General features: G+C 45.4%; 1 protein-coding gene across 2 annotated transcripts in view; it reads right to left on the reverse strand.

Annotated features, from left to right (window-relative positions):
* Hnf4 (Hepatocyte nuclear factor 4) overlaps positions 1 to 21,442 on the reverse strand; it is a 126,882-nt gene that overhangs the window by 39,524 nt on the left and 65,916 nt on the right. For both annotated transcript variants that reach the window (XM_084589956.1, XM_084589955.1), the window contains exon 2: positions 10,719 to 10,979. In XM_084589956.1, coding sequence (XP_084446082.1) covers positions 10,719 to 10,979 — 261 coding nt within the window. The remainder of the gene's footprint in view (positions 1 to 10,718; positions 10,980 to 21,442) is intronic.

Below are 21,442 nucleotides of genomic sequence, written 5' to 3' on the forward strand. Positions count from 1 at the left end.
TTGCTGTCTTAAACATACCCTTTAGAACATTAAACCCCACATACCAAACCAAACCAAGCCACCTCTCTTCCCAATCTTCTTTTGTTTACGTCTAGATATATGTATATTCGTTCAGGTTTCGAATAAAAGCTTTTCTTGCGCATTTTTTCGTCATAAGCTTTAGGCTTCATTATATAACTTTCTCAAATCAAGCAGGAAGTGCTGCGTCAAATGTTTTCAGACTTCTTCTATTTCTTCTGTCTTAAATTTTGGAACATTATATATATATATTAAGTACGAGCACACTACAATCACAGAATGCCAGCCCAGCACGTCTCACTCAGAGGTGAACCCCGAGCTTCTCTTCGATCACGACCTAGAAATATTTAAGAAACAAGAGTTGCGAGGTCCAAATTCTTGCCCAGCACGTTATTTTCACTGTTTAGTTGTTGTTTTTTTCTCGGTGAGTTATTCATGATGTTTTCAAATCAAATCCTGCAAGTAAGCTGTTCGCTTCTTTCTATTTTTTTGCTGGCAGTGAAAGAATCAAGCTAAATCTGCTTGCGCCAGTGCCACGTTGACTGTTTCACGGAGCACTGAATTCATTCATGGATCATTGCTTCTGATGGAGAATTCGCTTTGATACGCATATTGGGTCCTCTAAACAGAATGGAAGGTTTTTCTCGCGAATCAATTGCCGAACCCTCGCTAAGCTTTTAGACGTTTTTCAGCCCGATCTGTTATGCCTGAACTCCTACGTCTAACGTTTTACGCGTTTCGACACTTAATGAACGTACCCGCTTACGGCTGCCAAAAGCAGAGTTAGCATGTTACGTCTCCTGTAAGCAGCGCACTGCAGCGTAGTTTGGGCAGTCGATAGTACTTGGTTCCTTCTATCAACATTTTTTCTCCTCAGACCTAAGTTCCTCGCGACTTCGCATTAGCTTCGAAAATCATTGCCTTAGATAAGAGCACTGGGCTAGTTATGAAAGTAAATTTCTTACCAGACAGGTTAATGATATAATCAATATTACTTCTTTTCCAAAACCTGTTACGTATTTGTATGCAGAAAAAAAATGTAGTGAGTACATCCTAATAAGTTACAGATCTGGATGAAATAACTACGATCATTAGATAATTTAGCCGCCGTGCCTTTTTTTTTTTTTTTTTTTTTTGAGCTTTCACTGGCAGTAGTACGTCAAAATTAAGGTACGCCAACAAACCACCACGCCAAACGTGGAACAGTAGGTCCAGCAATGGAAGATTACCCTAATTATACTGCGCAAGTAGCGGCTACAGAATTAAAGCACAGATAAGAAATATAAAAGAAAGCGTCCCAACCACAAAAGCTTATCGTACAGCGGAAGCAGGCTTATTGCCCCATATTAGACGAGAAAATGTGGAGAGGGAAGACAGCTACCCGTCATGTGCCTTCTGACGAAAGTTATAGAGACAGTGCGTTGCAGCAGTGAGAAATATGCAGTGCGAACGAGGTATATGAAGCACAGAACTTAAATATTGGGCCTACTTAACCGCGCAATGCGCTGTTCAAAAAAAAAAAAAAAATAGAAAAGAAGAGAAAAGAGGAAAAAAAAAGAGAGCGAATGGAACGTCCACCGTGTCGAGAACTAACCAGCACATAGGAAACGAGTGGAAGTAGCTACATCAGCTAAAATGCAGCGCTTGTTCGTCAGCACATAAAGACGCTTGGAAAAACGAAGCAACGCGGTCAGCATGATAGACTGCAAACGTGCTTTCGCACTGCGTTGCCGCCCTTCCGGGCTAGGGACGGAGCCGTTCGGCGACAAGTGTTATGGCTGCCGACGCCTCAGTGTTCTCTTTATAATGCGAATGTGATCGCAAATAAAGTGGAACGAAAGAGGAGGCAATCATAACTACAAACAAAAAGCAAAAAAAGAGGCGTGGCTCAACAGACAAGACCAGAAGGCATAGGTGTGCTTTATAGTCGTATTTCCTGCCCCTAGTGGAAATTCCTGCGGACATTTTTCAGTTCACGCGCGCATACGAACGATTCTTACGCAGTAGGTGATTTCGAAATAAATATATTGCTTTTGGGGATCGGTGGCATTAAATGTTGAAAATGTCTAGAACAGGAAACATTTTAGCTCAATTTCTTGGACATAATAGCACGGTTCTTCCAACGTTTACAGGTAACGAAACCAGTGCATGTCTCACTGCCTAGGAGTTTTGTTTGAGAGCGACGGTAATATATCACCGTAATTTCCTCTGAAGGGAGTGCCGAGTTTACTAGGTGAGAAAAGAGGTAAAAAAATGGAAAAGAAAAAGTGCGCAGCGGTTTGCTTTCAGGTTATAAAAATGGAAGCGCTGCTCTTACGCCCCGAAACGTGGGACAACTCACGGAGATCACTTGCGTTTCCCACTGCAGCGTCCAAAACGGCTTAATTTTTCTTCTGCGCCCAGCAGTCTGTGCCCACCTTCAAGGATGTAAGATCGACTGTTTCTAACCTTACCAGTATATAGCTTCTTTTTTATTATTATTTTTTTTTTAGCGTGTGTGTGTGTTGTTTTTCATCCAGAAGCTCAGCGAATTGAAAACATTGGTGTTCTCGAATGGTTCTTTCTGTTCAAACGCTTGACTTTTACTCTTCAACCCACATTATAGCGTTTTATTTTTTTTTTATTTTTTTTTTTTTTTTTCATTTTTGCTCTCACTGAAGCTCCATACACAAGGTGGCGCGTACGTGTTTTGTTTGCACAGAGCTTCCGGTCTTCTCCGCCACGTCGCCGGCTGCAAAATAAACAGTAAAAGCAGCGTAAAGATCAGCCCCTATAACTTATGTGCCAGGAAGTTGTCTTACGGCCCCCTTGTACAGGACGGTCAGCGACGACATATTGTCTTCAGTCGTTGTTCGTCTCATAAGCGATCGTACAGTTCTAGAACCAAAGAGTGTCGGAGAACAGGACTAAGACACAGTTAGGACCCATGTGAAACTCTGCAAACGCAGACACCGCGCAGTGCACTGTCGCAGCTCGTTTTTCTCCTTTCAAAGCATTCAAAGCAAAGTAGTCGGCATCGCATCCTTGCACTGACATGCTCCTCTTTTATTCTGTATCATCACCTTCCGCAAATAAGGGGTGGGAAACTAAAAAAGACCCAAGAGAGATTAAAAACGTCTGTCGAGGCCTCACTGTCAATGAGCATTATGCGCATCAAGGGTTTCTCAACTTTATTTTATTCATTTTTTAGCATCGCTTGCATGCGAGCGCGCTTCTTGTGGGCATACAATAGCTTAAAAATGCATGACACTCTTGGAAAATTGAAGATGGGAAGAGGGAAATGATATATGCGTTATTTCAAAAAGAACAAAGAACAACACGGTTGACGACTTGGTAAGGGTTCATATTTAACCAGCCAAAGGACGAGGCACAGGAAAGAAGAGAACAGGACAAGGCTGGACTATCAACCGGTTGGGTTGTGCGCGTGCTTTTCGGAAGGAGTCTTCGTTGTTTTCTTCAGTTCAATAAACATTCAGTTGCTAGTCCAGCCTTGTCCTGTCCTCTTATTTCCTGTGTCTCGTCCTTTGGCTGGTTAAATATGATTTCAAAAAGACTTAAAGAGATGTTCGGATGTTTCTACGGGGTGAGTGAATCACTTGCGATTGAGAGGGGACATGCATGCATGATTCACTATCTTAGGTATCACGGCCCCGGTGCTGATCTGCATCGTATCGTGTTCTACACCCTTTTTGCGAATGTAAGCCAAACATAGAGAAAGAGGTGTGCTCGTGTATGAAACCTTTGCTTCACTCAAGAACGGGTAAAAGTGGCGGTGCATTGCTTTCTTGTGATCAGAAGGGAAAATTACCCGCAGAAAGTCATGTTAGTCGCCGTTCAAGAAGAGTAAGCGCCCATTACATCTGGCTTCAAGAATCATTTCGTGACTTCTTTTTTTTTTTTTTTTTGTAATCCATGTCACTTGTATTGCGCAAGCAGTGAACCTGTCTCATTTTAATTTGCGCACGCCCTTTTTCGATTGCATTGTGCATTGCTGCGGGTGTCTAGGCCCTAGGGAGAGACAGCCCGTAAGCTGGCCTTCGGAAAATCGGAAGCATTTTGTGATTTTTGGCATTGTTGACACGTTTGTTGTGAACTTTATTTTAACGTGAACTTCTCCACTATACAATTCGGCGCCAACGTGCGGTACGGCAAGCTTCCCATAGAGAGAAAATGAAGTTTGACTGGCATATCTACAATCATCCGGCGACCGACGTGAGAGCGACAGTCGTTCTCACGCTTTCGTATCCCGCACTGTATATCTCGGGCCAGACCACACATACGCGGCACGGGTTTCGAGCGGGAGAAACAAAATTTTAGCCAGTCGCCACACAGAGGAACGCCACCTTCAGTCGAAGCGTAGGGATGGCACAACAAATAAGTCGCCTTATTGGGATTCCGATATAAAGTAGCAATCTAAGGAAACGTACGCACACGCATATTTTATACGCGTCCTCATATGTTCGTCAATATGCCCAGCTGAGCGAGTGCACGAATAATCCACAAAATACGGCACCTAAACGCTCGAAATCCCATATTTTAATTACCTATCCATTTAACACATTATATTTTTGTGTGGTCGTGACAGCGCACTACCAGACAGGCTTACTGACTGTTGTTCAATTCATTATGGGAGTACGTGCCAGCACAAAAAGAAAAAGAAAAAATGGCGAAGGTGACGGCTATCCATAAGGTGTTCAGTTATCCGGCTTGAGTTTCGTGGCTTTCGGTAGCGCTATAATCTAACTACTCAAGAGAGGCACAACTTATTTATTATGTTGGTGGTCAACGTCGCATGAATTGTAGCAGTACATTACCATAATCCGGGTTTAAAAAAGTGATAAAATTGTGGATGAAAGGCAATTAAAACTTGGAAAAAGAAAATAAGAAGGGCTAAAGGAAGACCTCCAGGCCACTGCTCGATTCTTTCAAGGTAAGCAACAGTCAATTGCTTTTGCGAGCGTGAACTTTTGGTGCGTATAGAAATAACGTTGCTCTACAGATAATATTATTTGTTAGATGGGGGGGGGGGGGGGGGGGGGGCGGGGGGAGCGGTTCGTTTCTTACCTTTATAACTCAAACACCGGAATAAAAACGAAGGAACTGTTTCTGACGACAAAGCAGGCGAATGCTGGCATATCGGTCACTATTGCATGCACGGTCTTCTGTGCAACAGGAACACGTACACTTGACGCAGTTACCTTGCCATAAAAAAAGGCCAATTTGAGCTTGTACTTGCCGTCCTCAACTGCTCTTCCGCTCAGACTGAGGTTCATTATTTCTACCAGGATTATCATCATCATCAGCAGCAGCAGCATCATCATCACCCTGACTATACCCACTGCAGGGCGAATGCCTTTCCCATATTTCTCCAATTTTCTACCAGGACAACACTACGCATATAAGAGACTGCACTGTCCCGGTCGTGAGCGAAGGTAATGAAAAAAATACCTGCACTGATGATTAGGTTTCCTGTGGTCTACGCGTTACGCTGTTACGGCTTTCTTTACAGTTCTACTGGCATAATAAGTGGGGAACGCCGGCGGGTTATGTTATATGCCTTTTAATAAGTTTATATATAGTGTGCGGGTGTGAGGGCCTTGCTTGCTTTCTGGTGGGCATGCGAGCTTAGATAGGATACTTCATGTATCCTGTGCACAGGTTGCGAGGCCTCGTATGGCACCCGGTGATGAGAGCATGCGCTGAGCAGCAAGCAGATATGCGCTGGGCTAGGCGTACTTCCGCATGACGCACTGACCTTGCTGATCGCACGCACGCACGCACGCACGCACGCACACACGCACACACACACACACACACACACACACACACACACACACACACACACACACACACACACACACACACACACACACACACACACACACACACACACACACACACACACACACACACACACACACACACACACACACACACACACAAAAGCACTCGTTTTTAGTAGCCCATGAAAATTGGCAGGCTAACCCTTAGTTTATGCCAGTTCTTTCGATTTGTGCAAGAAAATGAGGTGCGAATAAATAGTAAAATGGCGTGTAGAAAGTGCAAACATCTACGCACTAGCGTGGTGCACGCCGCACGACCAACAAAATCTGGCCGACGATGCGACGTTCCCTCCTACACACCGAAACATGCCCGAACTCCCTGTGAAACGACAGAAAAAATTTGCCGGTTCGTAGGCTATCACATGGTTGATGCGCAACCAGATAACTAAACAATAAGATTAAGTCACCAGATCGAAAAAATATCGATATATCAAGTCTCTTTTCCGCGACATGGAGACCTTGTACGAATCCATCCTAGAGTAAAAAATAAAAAAAAAATAAAAGAAAAAGCAATGAAATTCGATTTTTCTTAGACGCGCGTAAATGGTTTCGCTGTCAACATCTCTTCGTTCAACCTAAAGCATAAAAAAAAGGGCATAACATTTAAAATGAAAACTGCGTGTGCACAATCCAAGTTAGCTTTCCGGTTGTCGCAGCTACCCTGCTTCCTGACACGCCAGTCTAGTCAACGTTTCCGTGGGCGCGCTAACCTGATCTGAATATCGACCACCGTTTGCCTCCAAGAGAACAAAAAAGGTATCAAGCGTCTATAGTAGCTGAGTACCACCACTATTTTATTTTTTTAAGTTGTTGGGTTTAAAATTGTGCAGCGACAGATGGGTGTAAGTTTAGAAACTGTATTGGATGACTTAGGATTGATTCAGGCCACCTGAGGTTCTTTAATGCGCGCTGACATACGCCATGAATCATTCAGTTTGGCTAAACATATTTTTGAAACTTTTGTAGGCACACACAACCGCTGATAGCATCGAAATTAAAACTCAGAGTGACGCTCGTAGTAGTGTCGTCTGCATATTTACAATAAATACACATTGTGTAGAAAGCAGGTAGATTTTCACTTTCGAGGTGCGTCAGTTGTTTCTTTATTAAGGGGTGGGGAAAAAAGGAGAGGTAAGAAGAAACGTGCTCAATTTATGAATTGAGAACCGGGCAGAAATACTGTTTCCCACAAAAATGTTTCGCAACTCATTTTTCTTTTCTTTTTTTTTTTTTGTTTTTGCCAGTGCTAATCAGTAATTTGCTACATCACTTCCTTTTTTTGTCTTCGCCAGTACATTACTTTACTTCCTCATATATTTTCCTCTTTACTTTCATATGCCAGTAGCACCAAGAAACTATTTTGACAAATTAAATGTTGCTGTCTAATCGTTCACGAAAATGTTTATTTCATCACGTATTTTCCAACGTCATGTACAACATTTCAGCACCTGCGTCAGACCAGTTCCTTTAATGCGTACGTAGGGAACATATTCAATTCGAGAAGTTTCGTCTCAAAACGCAGCTCGAGCAACACCGGCATTAGCTTAGGTAACGTTTGGCACAACTATGGCATTAACGCGAGTTGGTAATTATACGTGTGTCCTCAAAACTCTCTTCCACCACGAAGTTTTTGAGTTTGTGGCCCTGCCATGCATGACAAGTGAGTCGAAAATTAATCGCAAACACCGCTCCGGGACAAGCTCAAGTTGTTCGCCACAGTTTCCATGTAGAATGGTTTTCTTTTCTTGTATATTTTCACAAAGCTTCCTTTTAATGTGATAAACATCTTTCAGCCCTTTTGTTGCCAATGCTGCTCGGAGCTCGAAATTTATACAAAATGAGGCTTTACCAGAAGAGTCACTGTCATCGCTGCATCTTGCTCTTGGCACATTACCACGCAAATGAGACAGTCAATCCCCTGGCATAGCTATAGTAAGGACACTAAACGTCAAAACTGCATTTTGTTCTTTTGTAAGTAATCGAAAGGCACTCGCACGAACAGCATTCGACGGTGCGCATACCCCAAGCGTGTCAGTTTATTCTTCCCTTTTGGCGTCGTCAGTGCATTTCACACGGTATCAAGTTAAGCCAGCTGACTGCGATTCCATGATTCCATGGCGTCGGCCCGGTTTTTTTCTTCAGCAAAAGCGAAGTAAGCCAACCTCATGATGCATCGAAAACTTCGATCATGTTGACACGTAGTGATGAAGACACCTTTTTTTCAACCGTCCAGGTTAACCTAATTACTGCAACGTTCTATGCTACTGCCTGCGGCGCTGAAAAGTGGCCTTTCAAAATAATTAGGAATTTTCCAAGTTTTTCGTCGCTTTTTGGTGCTTGTTTAATCATTTCCAATACAGCTGATAGGTTCATGAGAGCTTTAACGCCCATATCCGACATCGGCTATTGTGTTGCACCGCCGGGTTGGTGCAGTGGTAAGACGCTCGACTATTGTCCGGAGTTCCCGGGTTCGAACCCGACCACAGCGGCTGCGTTTCGATGGAGGCGAAACGAAGTGGCTTCCGTGTGATGTGCGATGTCAGCGCACGTTAAAGACCCCCAGGTGGTCGAAATTACTCCGTAGCCCTCCACTACGGCTCCCCTTTCTCTCTTTCCACTTTCACTCCCACCTCCCTCCCCCCATTCCCTTACGCGCGGTTCAGGTGTCCACATAGCAAGTGTGGCAGATACTGTACTGTGCCTTTCTCTTCCTGGGAACCATATATATATATATATATATATATATATATATATATATATATATATATATATATATGAGGGAAGGGCGCCATGGCGGGCTTTGGTAATCTTGACCATCTGGAGTTAAAGAGCAGAGATAAGGCACAGCTCTGAGGCTACCGCGACCAGGTTCCAACCCACGTCCTCGAGTTCAGCAAACGAGCGCCCACAGCCGCCAGCGAGCCACCCCGGCGGGGCAAATGTGCGTGCGTGCCTGTGCGTGTGTTTGGGCGCTTGCTTGCATGCGTGCGCCAAAAATTTATCGATCCAGCCGATTTGTGCTGTTAGTGGTGGACACGTAAAAATTTCGCCCCCAATGATTTCAACCAGCTCGCGCATGAATTTTTCGACCAATCAAATATGTGCGAAAACGTGAAACGTAGCCCAAATTCTGTAAGATTTATTTGTCAAGTAAAAGAGTTCTGCAGCTCCCCATGTGCGCTGCTTTCACGGTGCTGAATTTCCTCCTCCACTGTAGTTGAACTTTACCAGTAAGGTACGTAATAGCTTAAAGACGCCTACTCCGGTAGCTGCGTGTTTTGTCATATGTAATGTGTGATGTCTGGGCAGGTAAAACTCTCAGGTGGCCCGTATTATTGAGGAGCATCCCCCCCCCCCTCCCCTTTTACAGGCATTGTATCGCTTACAGACATTGAACCCCAGTTTACAATTGCGCACAGTAAAGCTCCGCACAGTCAATTCTAAATACGCCACTGGATAACGGCGATGAAAGTTCAGTGCATCCATAGATTCTGGTGTTTTCGGAGTCGCGTAGCAGAATGAAGGGGGGGGGGGGGGGGGGTAATCAGCAACCAAATGTGGGGATAATGAGGGACTCGTTAAAAGTTATTACAAGGGAGCCAAAAGTCCGTGCCACCAAGAAAAGCATAGAGATCTTTTTTTTTGTTTTGTTTTTGTTTTTTTTTTTTATGCTGATCGCAAAAATAGGGGATCTTAGGTTCTGTTTCTACTGGCGGCATGAAGTTGTTGTTCTTGTACTTCCTAATCGATTGCCTCAAATATTACACTATTTTTCATATTGATCAGCATAAAAAAAATAAAGAAGATATAGCTTATGCTTGCTGTTAGCGGCGGTTGGTTCCCTTTGCATTCAACGGGGGGTATCGGGTATGCACAAAGGGATCACACGATGGTATGAGTGTGATGCGACAAATCTGAACTGGCATTATTTGATGCAGATTTCTCATTTACGTTGACCGCTTTCCCATTGCGTCTTTGAATTAGGCTACGCCGTCGTCTCTGTTTCGTTCCGTTGCTATGTGGTCTTCGGGTGAATGGAGGCTTGTGGAGGGTAGGGGAAGGCTCGTAGGTGGAACATGCGGTTTTACCGATTGCTGCTCGGAGGTGCGCACACCGGAGGGGTGTTCCGGAAGAGATACATTCCGGACACTCTCGGCGTGTGCCTCGATAGGCTCCCATCTTGTGAGAGCGATGGGGTGGAGGGCCCCTCTCTTTTTTTTTCTCTCTCTGTCTGGCATACAGACACACATGTACGCGCTCCGCGTCGAGGCCATGCATGGCTTTTCCGCCGGAAAATGACTACTCTGTCAACGGGACAAAAGAATAAAGTAGGACGTAGGTTAAATGAACTAGTCGTAGTCTAGCTTGGATACCCTGGACTGACACGAGGTTAACAGACCTCGTACACGACGGAAAGCAAATCGGTGTCACTGCCAATTTCTACGCTTTAATATATACCTTCCCTTTCCTCCCGTACCTAAACGCTGAACATAGGTGTCGCACCCTACAGATTATAGCACTAGAACGTATAGTAAACCCACACTACCGACTATTTTTAGAGCCGGCTACCGTAAGTTGCAAGAAATCCCTTCTTTCAGAAGCGACGGAGCCGTCTCGTAAACCCAGGACACGCCACCGCACACTGCCGCCGACGCGTGGGAAGATTTCTTCTGGCTTTACAAACAGCCTCTTGCTCGCGCGGTAAAATTGCAACAAAGCTGAAAGCTGATCACACGTCTCTGCGGGCTTCCTATGTGTGATATCGGGTAAGCAGGAGAGCGGACGGAAGCGCTGCTCTCGTTGGGCCTCTTCCACACGCGGTGCGTGAGGGGGAGGCCTTTGTTTCACGATACGTACCTTCTTTTTTCATCCCGGCACGAAAACACTTTTTGAGGCGGCAGTAGCGACACTGGTTTCGTTTGTCTTTGTCCACAACGCAGCTCCGGTTGAAACGGCACGAGTACAGATGGTTCTTGCGAACGCTCCGGCGAAAAAATCCTTTGCAGCCATCACAGCTGGCGGCACCGTAGTGTTTACCGGTCGCCCGGTCACCACAAATGGCACAGAACTGACTCAGCACGGACCCGCCTTGTTGGCCGCTGTACGCCAGCTCAGAGTCTGCGGCAGAGAGAAAAATGAGCACAAATTGTGGTCAGTGCGCTTCAACGCGCAGCGCATATTTCGTGCAGTTTTCTTAATTGCTCCTCTTGGTACTTAGGCGCGATAATATCGCAAAGAGGAGCTAAACGAGTTTTTTTTTTTCTTTTCTGTCAGCAGATGCTTTCCTAAACTTTATATGGAAGTTTTCTTTTCCTCGCCAAATTAAATCTTACCAAAATGCGTATCAGCACCAAAGCTTAACACTTCCCAAAAGCACCTCGCATTCAAGGCAAGACGATATAAAATTGCAAGGCGGCCATGCACATGCGCAGCCTAGCTCAGGAGTTCACCGAGATGCGTGAAAGACACTGCGCCTTTCCTTTCCTATGCACAAATTTGCAATTTACACAGAGTTTGCAAGACGTCCGTGTACTTTGCGATGTCCGCGCACGTTAACGATCTCCTCGTGGTCGAAATTATCAGCCCTCCGCTACGACGCCCTCATAGCCTGTATCGCTTTGGGACATTAAAGCCTATCGACAAAGCAACCTATAAGTATTTGCATCGGGCGAAATGTCGAAACGCCTCCTCTCTGGGCACTTCGAAAACCGCTGCCGCTTCCACCGAGCTAGAGAGAAACGTGCCAATATGTCGACACACAAGAAGCCCTCGTTGCAAAGGTCTCTAAATGGTAAAAAAAAAAAAAAAAAAAAAAAAGTACTCATGTGGTTGTGAATAATTAGGGAAGCCTGAAACAAACAAGACAGGCGCAAAATGGCTGAAGCAAACAACACTGAAGAAACAGCTAACTAGTATGAGCGTTTAGAAAGAAATGGCGGTTCTCCGTAGTAGGGCCAAGTGCTCCGAGCAATGACGAAGGAGACGAGTTAGAAGAACGGCGTTAGTAACCTTGGGCTCCGAGTGAATCCCAACTCTACATGAGCATCTCGCGTGCCGTAATCGGCCGGTCGCTTTGTAGAAGTGAACTCTCAATCACAGCGCCCGCTGCCATCCAGAGAGGGGTAAGAGTGCTTCCGGCAGACCACCTTCCACCCTCCCTCTTTCCTTTCCCTATTTATATCGTTATCAGCACTCCAACGGGAGCTGCTGGTAGTGCGAACAACACGCGGAGCGTACGTCCGCTTCAGTCTGCTCCATGCGACGTAGTACAGTGCTTGCGCACTCGATGAAAGGGTGTTGCGTCAGACAGCAGCCGCGTAGCTTTGGCACTTGTCATATCGTTATCGGAACTCCGGCCCACGGGGTAGTCAGGGCTTATGTGGAACAGGGCAGTGCGTGTAGTGGGTTCTTCGTACCGATCTGGTTGTTCGTTTAGATTTCTTCACTTCGGAGCTGCTTAGTCTTCACAATTTTCGCGCAGTCCTTTCCTTTGTTTGTCCTTTAATTAACGCCTCAATCGCGAGTGCAGGGCTGACAAGAATTACAAAATGTATAAGAGGCCGTGCGGGCAACAATCTCTTTTGTTTTTGTTTGATCCTGAAGATGTGTTCTATGTTCATCTTTTTTTTTTTTTTTCTGTCCTTTCAGCACTGTTTTCCACGTTCGTTAAAAGCAAGGGGAGGAAAGGAAGCTGGCCGAAATATAGAATAAGGAGCCCAGAATTCTCGCATTACTGCGCCTGCTAGCCTTTCATTTTCGCGCTGCTGGAACACTTGTAGCATAGCACATGTCACAAGGCTTCAATGTGTTGTTTTTGTGCTCAGTATACGGCTAAAAGCCTTTCGTTTATTTGTGACAGAAGTACAAGCTGTGGGCGTCGCATTGCATTCTGTATTTTTAAGCATCCAGTACAGAATTTGACAGCCAAGTTATCGAAGGACCAGCTGATCAGAAGTCTGAGCGTTTTTCTGGCAAAACTTTACCTTGTACTACAAGCCAACCAACAACTACAATTTTTTTTTTAAGTATTGCTCTTCCTGTATTCAGCCTCAATCATCAGGGTATACGCCCCCGCGGACCAGTACTTGTGGTGTTCATGCTGAGTTCAAGTTCACGAGGCCGGGTAGCGGCAACTTTAAATGGTTGAGAAATGTGAAAACACCTCTGTGCTATACCCTCATATTGAGGGTAATGGAAATTCATCCACAGGTTTCCATTACAGCGTTTATCAAAACACACGTGCAAGCTTCGGCACCACTGCTCATATGCTATGTTTGTTTATTTATTTATTTATTTTTTTTGCAGAATGTTTTTCTGGTCCAGCAGGTTCATGGCTAAGGAGAAAAAAGAAACAGGAGGGCTCGTCCAGAACCACGGATGTGGTTAACACACACCAGTTCCATTAGAACGCGTCTAGTTTTCTCACCGGGTACTTTCCGTTGGTTTTCGCTCCCTCCTTTTTATTTTTTTTTTTCTCGTAACTCATTCAATCGGACGCCTGGGGACAATAATCTAATATTGTCGGCCACTTTCAATTAAATCAAAAAGAGAAAACTTTGTCCGTTTTTCTTCCGCCTCCAGCATATTCGGAAATGTCGGGCATAGACTTGTAATTTCTGTCCATACAAGAGAGTATCTATGCGCGTCACGGGAGTGGACGGGCCCTACCTGAAGTGAACTACCGTGCTGCAGAAAAAGCTGCAACTAATGCGTCCGTAAAACAGTATCTATTTACCTTGACATATTCTTTATAAGATGCGTATATTAAGAACAATGCAGTGCTTTTTTATCCACCAAACTGTAACCAGGTTGAGTGAGTAGTTTCTCTTCTTTCTTTTTTTTTTTTTTTTTTTTTCAAAATGAGCCATATCCACAGTAATAGGAATCGAGAAAAAAATCAAACGTTTAATGTATAACTGCCGCTTCAAGACTATGGTATGCTACATGTTATATACACACGCTTAGAGAGCGCCACAGTTACAACTGCAAAAATACTAGGGAATTTTTTGTTATCAATTGTATATTTTCTAGTTGGCTCGCATAGATATGAAGCAGCATAGTTAGAACGAATATTTTGCTTTAATGACCTCTACATTTTACACTGACAAAGAAAACCCTGGATTAAGTCATGTGCCTTCAACATTTTGGCAGTAGTCCAGATAAATATTGCTGGTGGGCGGCACATTTAACGCCTGTTGCACACGGCTCACTTTGCTGGCTGCCCACATCCTGGGCTAGATTTACGCATTGGGCCTCTCTCATCGTCGCAGCATGTGCACTAGTCATTGAGTCCAACAGCCTTGTTATTCCGTTCTCTGTTCATAGTATTAAAAAAAGAAAAAAAAATCCGCGAATCGTGCAATTTTCGCTCCAGACAAAATTATTCGTAAGGATGTCATGGAATGCATGGTGTTCGAATTATCTAAGGCTTTGATGTTTCTTTAGGTTTATCTGATATGCGCACTTGTATCTTTCTGCCACGCCTGCGATTATTTATTTCCTTCGTAGAAGAGGTATGCATTTTAGGAGCACAATGAATGCTCTAAATCAGCGGTTCTCAATAATTTAGTCGCAGCAAACCCCACCAGATTTGACAAAGCGTCTGCAACGAACATGAGGGGTTTCGAGGCAAGGGCGCACTTTGTCTCGCCAACGCTATCGTCCCTTGCAAGGTCCTCTATTTCGCCCCTTACCTCCGCCACACACAAAAAAGGACGGGGGCTGTATAGATGCGGTCATTCGTAAGGCCACAAAGCGAGCCCTTGTTCTCTATGTAGCTACATCTAACCTTAGGCTGGCTGCCGTATGAGTAGTGAACTCCTTCCAAATCTGGGACGAGCAGTTCATGAACCAATATACGCGGCTTACACAAATTGCATCAGGCTGTCGACTGCTCGACCGCCTCCATATTCAACACAAATGTATACCGGTGCAGACAGCCAGAATCCTAGAGGTGGCACCACAAGCTCTGGGTTACCTCGCAATATGGCCCGGAACACACACGATGGAAGACGTGAAGCGGGCTTTCGACCGGGCGCCGCGAACTCGATATGGTTCTAGCACAGGTGTATACTACGTGGATGTTGCTGGCACCGTTAATGGGGGTTTCTAAACGGCTGCAGTGGTTCATCAGAAAATACAGGTGGACGGACTTTCCTATCGAGCACCCAATTCAACACAAGCTGAGGTTGTTGCTATTGCGTTGGCCGCCTCTGATTCAATGTCGAAGGTCATTATCAAAAACCCCACAGGGCCTACGAGACCTACCTCCCTGGAGCAGTTGCCCTTCTATGCTACGAAATATTGCGTATCTGCACAGGGGACACAGATCTCCCTGCATGTCTGCACTCCACATGGTACGCCTACGTCAGGTCATAAGCCTCTATTTCCCCTATCCCTAACCCTTCTCGAACGGCTAACTGACCCCACGGCTGCTGCTCAGAAATGGCTGATGGCACGAACGGAGTTGGTGGCCGGTACCTATGGGCCGGGTACCGGACTATGGGGCTCCGCCTGGGGAGGCACATATATATCGACAATAAACTTGTTTATTACTCCTCCTCCTCCATCACCGCCATCGGAATAGTGATGGCACTTAGTCTGCAGAGCCTTCGGGCTCTTACACCCTTTCTTGATGCAAAAAACACACACAAACGCGCACACGCATACGCATGCACGCGCACGCACGCGCGAAGCAAACCCCTTTGCCTGGTTGCCGCCGGCAAAGAGTAACAAAAGAGCAGTTAAATGCCCAACGTCGTGCGCCTATTCCATTCAATGAGTACTTGAATGCGTTCCAGCACGTTCACGGTAAGATTAACGATTTCCTCGAAAAATTGCCATGAGGCTCGTGAGGAAAGCAGCGACGCAGTGAAATGTGCAGCTGCTCATTCAGTTATTTTCTCTTTAGAAGCACCACACCGGGGGGCTTGATTGCTCAATTGTGCTTATTGCAAATTGCAACCGATAAAACGTGTACTCGTTCCCTCCCTTAAAATAGAATTCCCGTACTGCTTAAAAACGTTTCACGACACCTCTTGTGCTACAATTTCCATGTCTCCGTAGTTCCACTAGGAACCAACGGAAGAATACAGAACACACATTCGGAGAAGTCGCACCCCCGATCGTCTCAAGGACTGTCGAGTGAAGATTCGCGCACCTCATTTCTTTTTCTCTTACTTTTAGACTGCGAAACAGCTCCGTTCAACGAGCTGCGGGGTGATGGTGCACTGTGGTACACACCGTGAAAAAAGACGAGGACAATTTAATGACACGTGGAGCATTACGATGACGTTCTTATTGCGATAAACAGCAAATAAATCGCTTTCTACACGTGTTTTCACTCCACCTCACTCACTCTTCTTTCTATGATACCGAGAACCTGAAGCGTCGTAGACCTATACTACACACACACACACAAAAAAAAAAATGCGTTAAACGCAGCCAGTGAGAGTGGATGCCGGACGCCGATCGTTCTCCCTACAAGCGTCGCTTTCGCGTCGACAACACCGCGAAGTTTCCGCGCACTCGAGTTTAGACATACGGCCGTGAGCCAACCTGCTTTTCGTACAACGCACCTCGTAAAGCCCCCATTGCCAGGAACGGAGAGGCGATAAGAGCGGCAGAAGAGCGCGCCGCGGTGCCGCAGAAGTTACGACCTGGGGAATGATATTGGGGGAACCATGCCGATGCGGGAAGGCTCACGCAGTGCCCCACTCCTGCATCCCCGCTGTTTACTGAACATGATCTTGCATCAACTTGCACGATTTCAAACTGACACGCTTCTGGATCTGGGTTCCTGCAGCTGGAATGGAGCTCCGGCACGGGACAGTTTGTCGTGCGTTGTTATTTTTCGCGTCAGCGAAAAGAAAAACCACGATATATCCTGACGACAGCACTGTATGGCCCATAAGCTTTGAGGAACCAGCTTTAACGCTTGAGGCCGCTGCTAGCAGGTGCAAATTATTTATGCCCACTGAGCACAGCACGCCCCGTAGACGGCTACAAGATTAAAGTAATCTAAGTAAGTAATGCACAAGGAAAATGTTTTTTTTTTCCACGAAAAGATACCTGTCCCTGGCGTTTGCGCAACATTGTTATTAGACCTTTTGTGCAGATAGCACGGGTTGCGCTCATGCGAGACAACTTTCACTTTTCTGAGGTCTTTTCCTTTATTTTCGTGTTTGTGCGTGCGTGCGTGCGTGCGTGCGTGCGTGCGTGCGTGTGTGTGTGTGTGTGTGTGTGTGTGTGTGTGTGTGTGTGTGTGTGTGTGTGTGTGTGTGTGTGTGTGTGTGTGTGTGTGTGTGTGTGTGTGTGTGTGTGTGTGTGTGTGTGTGTGTGTGTGTGTGTGTGTGTGTGTGTGTGTGTGTGTGTGTGTGTGTGTGTGTGTGTGTGTGTGTGTGTGTGTGTGTGTGTGTGTGTGTGTGTGTGTGTGTGTGTGTGTGTGTGTGTGTGTGTGTGTGTGCGTGCGTGCGTGCGTGGGTAGCTGCGGGGGAGGGGGGCGCTCAGGCCGGAATCAACGCTTTCAGCTCACAGAACGTTGGCTCTATTGACCTGAATAATTCTACAGCATAAAGAATTAATTAACAGCCGCAACAGTACCTTAAGTGCAGCGGAATATATATCAGCATGCTCATCTTGCAGATGTAAGAATTAGCGCCAGTGCGGCGCTGTACATAGGGATGATAGAAGTTTTTCTGGCGAAGTGAGTCGCGTGCAAGGCTGCCTAGACGCTTAGTGTATCTTTGGTGACGACGTAGTGGCACTATATAGGAGCATTACACCAGCTATGAGAGAGCTGCTATACATCAACTTCTCCGCCTCTTGAAAGGTATACCCTAAACGCACTAAACGATAGATGTGCACTCAACGTTTTAGCTAGTGTTACAAAATCAGGGGAAAAAAATCTCTGTAAAGCTGACAACTCCTCAAAGTTGAGAGAGGACAGAAAGATGAGATCCTTGATAACACATAAAAAGAAAAAAAATGAACGAGGGCTGAGGGGCAGCCTAAGTCTGCTAGCCAACGTTTCGACTAGAAGGCCTCTTGCGAAACATTAGTTAGCGGACTGAGGTTAGCCCTTCAACCTTTCTTCATTTTCACAACCGAAGGGAAGCCTTCTTGTGAAAACGTTGGCGGATAGTGGACTGAGGCTCCCTATAAAATCTTTCGCTAAAAAATTTCGCTCATCAAGGTAGGTAGACAGGCGCAGCATGCCGACTCTGCTTTTAGGATCTCAAAAGCGGTCACTTCACGTGCAACTTTCAAACTTTGAAAGCATTTACTGGATGTTTTATCTTCTAGCTGTGCAATGCGTAAACGAATAATGACAAGATTTGGAAAGTCTTAATGATACAGAAACAGTTGCAAAAAAAGGAAGGTTATTTTAGCACAGTTAGAGTTTCTGAGCCATTATATGGTCTTCTTTGGCGGCACTGGCTCACTGGCAGAGTGCCCCTTTTTTTTTTTTATCCTTAAAACGAAACGCATTAGGAAATGTTAGCAGTTTTACTTGCTCCACTTCATTAAGACCAAGTATACAAATACAGCAGGAGCTCACATCGTGCGTCAGTACGATAACGAACGTCTTGCTTCCTTTCCATAACGTTGGGATCGATGCGCAGATTCCTGCAGTGGCGGTAGCGTTACTTCCGCCAATCACAGTCTCCACCTTCTCCCAACCTCCGTCCTGAGTCCATTAGAAACGGTAGTGGTACGGAGCCAGATAAACGGGACACCCGCACGGTGCTACATCTCGGCTGCTAATGGCTGAACGATGAGCACTTTTCTCCTTTTTGCCGAAAGGACCCTCATCGTGGTCGCCGAAAGCCGAAAAGCTACTCCAGAGCGGGCTCTACCGCCTAAGTCAGTTCTCTCTCTCGGTTTTTAGTGCGCATACCTACGTTAGTTTGGTAGTATGACATTTTCAGTGGGTTCACAGATGTGGGCGCGCAGCTTCCTGTTCGTCGTGGTCGTTATGAGCATTTTCAGCAGTCCTAGCAGACGCCTTATGTGCTGAAGTAAACGCACAAAAAATTTCAACAACCGCAGTGCGTTCAAAAAGAGAAAAGTGTGTCAATCCGGCTTTTTAGCATAGTGATTTTTGGGACGGTAAGGTGGGAGCATGCTCTGCGGGTGCAGTCACACGACTCGTCCGAAACGTTCTAAGAAAATATTCCGCTGCTAGTGGCTCTGTTTTTTATTTTTCCGCCGCACGTTATCATAGCGCTAGTTTGTTTCAGAGTCAGCCTTCCATCCTAGAAACAGACTTCCAATTCTTGGCAGTTCATTTATGCGCGTCCCTATATTCTATGCCAATTGTCGCACAATGCTGTTCATAGTGGCTCTCTCGTAATGCAGACGCTGCTGTGCAAATGAAAAGCAACGCCCCAACACTTCTGAATGACAGCCCACAGTAGCTTGTACAGCTGTGGTCGCACGAAAGTACCCGCCTCAGCAAGGCAACCTTGATCGCCCCGGCTACTGCCCCCATACACAACGCTCAATACGGCCATGATTCGTAAAGGGAACAATAGATGGCGCATCATGTCAGATTTCGGTAAAGTTTAGATTTCGGTAGGGAGCCTAAATTTTGCGCCGCTCCTTTCTTGGCGCAAACAATTGCGGCGCACAGGGCAAGGACAGGTTAAAATCCGCTGATGGACCACCAGCGAACGGTGGAGCGCCGGAGATGGCGATGATGACTTGATGTCTTGGTTATAATGCTCTAGAGCACTACCGCTTGGTGAGTTGTGTGCCATAAAAAAAAAAAAAAAATAGGTGCAGGCGAGTCTTGGTTTGCTAGACCGTGCTATCTAATCACACTTCGTAAACATTCAAAAGCCCAATCGGGAGCAAAGACTAATCATTCGTCGATTAACCATTCCAGATGACATGAACCTAGCTCTTCCAAAGCAAAAGGTAAATGTGTTAAGCAAGCAATTTTTGCTGTGAGAATACGCAAACGGCAGCGGACGGAACACGATAAGCATAATGCCGCTTCAGTCAATTGCGTTGTGACAGCGTATGCGTATGAGGGGGTTTCCCAAGGTACTGAAATGAGTGGTTTCAAATTCTACGAGAGGTTGAGATAGCAGATAAGAAGCGCTAGTATTTTTCGGTAGTCATCACTGAAAAAAAAAAAAAAAAAATGAGAGGTCAAGAATCGAGGGAGCGCCTTAAGAGAGCAAAGAAGGTGCGTCTACACCCTCTAAAGGGTGCGGGGGAGGGATAATTGCTGTGTGATCTCACGTAAGCGCGAAAACGGGCATTTGATACGTGATCATAACGGAAAATTATTTTATTTCATCACAGCCATTGACCCAAACACATTATGCGAGCTGAACATTTTATTGGTGCATACACGTGTTAAATCCTACGCCAGCCATAAATGACAGGATGCTTAAGCTGCTCCATTCTGTACGTCACCCAAATACCTCCTCGTATTGCAAAGGTGGTTGTGGGAAGTACTCAGCTGGCACCCATCTTCAAATAAAGCTCTCCGCATTCCCAGAGGAGAGAGTGTTCTTTTCTTCTTTCTTTTTAGAAGTACCGAACGCTCCAGTGTGCACGCCTATTGGCCACGATATCGGACAGAGTCGCCGCCTTGCGGCGCAGCGGCGAACACTACTCATTGTAGATGCGTGTTGCCAGCCAGCATGCAATTTACGTGCGCGCGTGCGGCGTATAAAAGCATGTTTTGCTTGTTTGGCGGTTCCGGTGCGCTTTTGCTTACCTACATTAGAATATTTTTGCGGGCGAGTTGGTTCGTTGCAGATCAAAATGTAAACTGCGCGAAAAAACGGGACAATAGCCGAAGGAACGCAAACAAGACAACCCGGGCGCAGACTTCCAACTGTTTATTGGTGAACGAAAGCACATGCTATATACATGAGGGAACTCAGGCGCGTAACCACTGCTATCTTTAACACAAGGCGTGATAAACATAAGGCGGTAAAATTTTTTTATCGTAAACTTCTTTCACACTATTAGAAAACATATTGCAGATTGCAAGATAAAAGGTCTAGCACTCAGACGCCATGTTCCAAAAAGGCAAACCACAATCAGACGGAGTTTTAAACCAGAAGAAACAAAAAAGTTTTGGAAAGGCTATGAAACAATGTATAGGTGTATGGAAAAACAACGGTGGCGTGAAACATTCGACAGAGATGAAACGAAATGGTGAACATTAAAGGAGGAAAAAACTTTTGCGAAAAGACAACAGGGGTAAACGGAAAAGAGGGAAGATGAAGATTAAAACCAGCTAAAAGAATCATGTGAAAAAATGACTGGGTGGAAAAACAGGAAACAGTTGTAAAGGTGAACCTAAAACCATGAAAATCAGCTAAAAGAATCATGTGTAAAGAAAAATTAACAAGGAACAGTTGTAAAGGTGAACCTAAAACCATTCAAACCAGGTAAAAGAATCATGTGCAACAATGACAGGATGGAAAACAAAACACAGCTGTAAAGGTGAACAATAAAGTTATGCAACGAATTGCATTTTGGAAAACTGAAAACCGTTTTATGACAAGATTAGTACATGAAAAGGCACCAGAAAATTTACAGGTGGCCTTCAAAAA

Source organism: Amblyomma maculatum, chromosome 1, assembly GCF_055883805.1.
Source record: "Amblyomma maculatum isolate TAMU_Amacu chromosome 1, ASM5588380v1, whole genome shotgun sequence".
Taxonomy (NCBI): Eukaryota; Metazoa; Arthropoda; class Arachnida; order Ixodida; family Ixodidae; genus Amblyomma; species Amblyomma maculatum.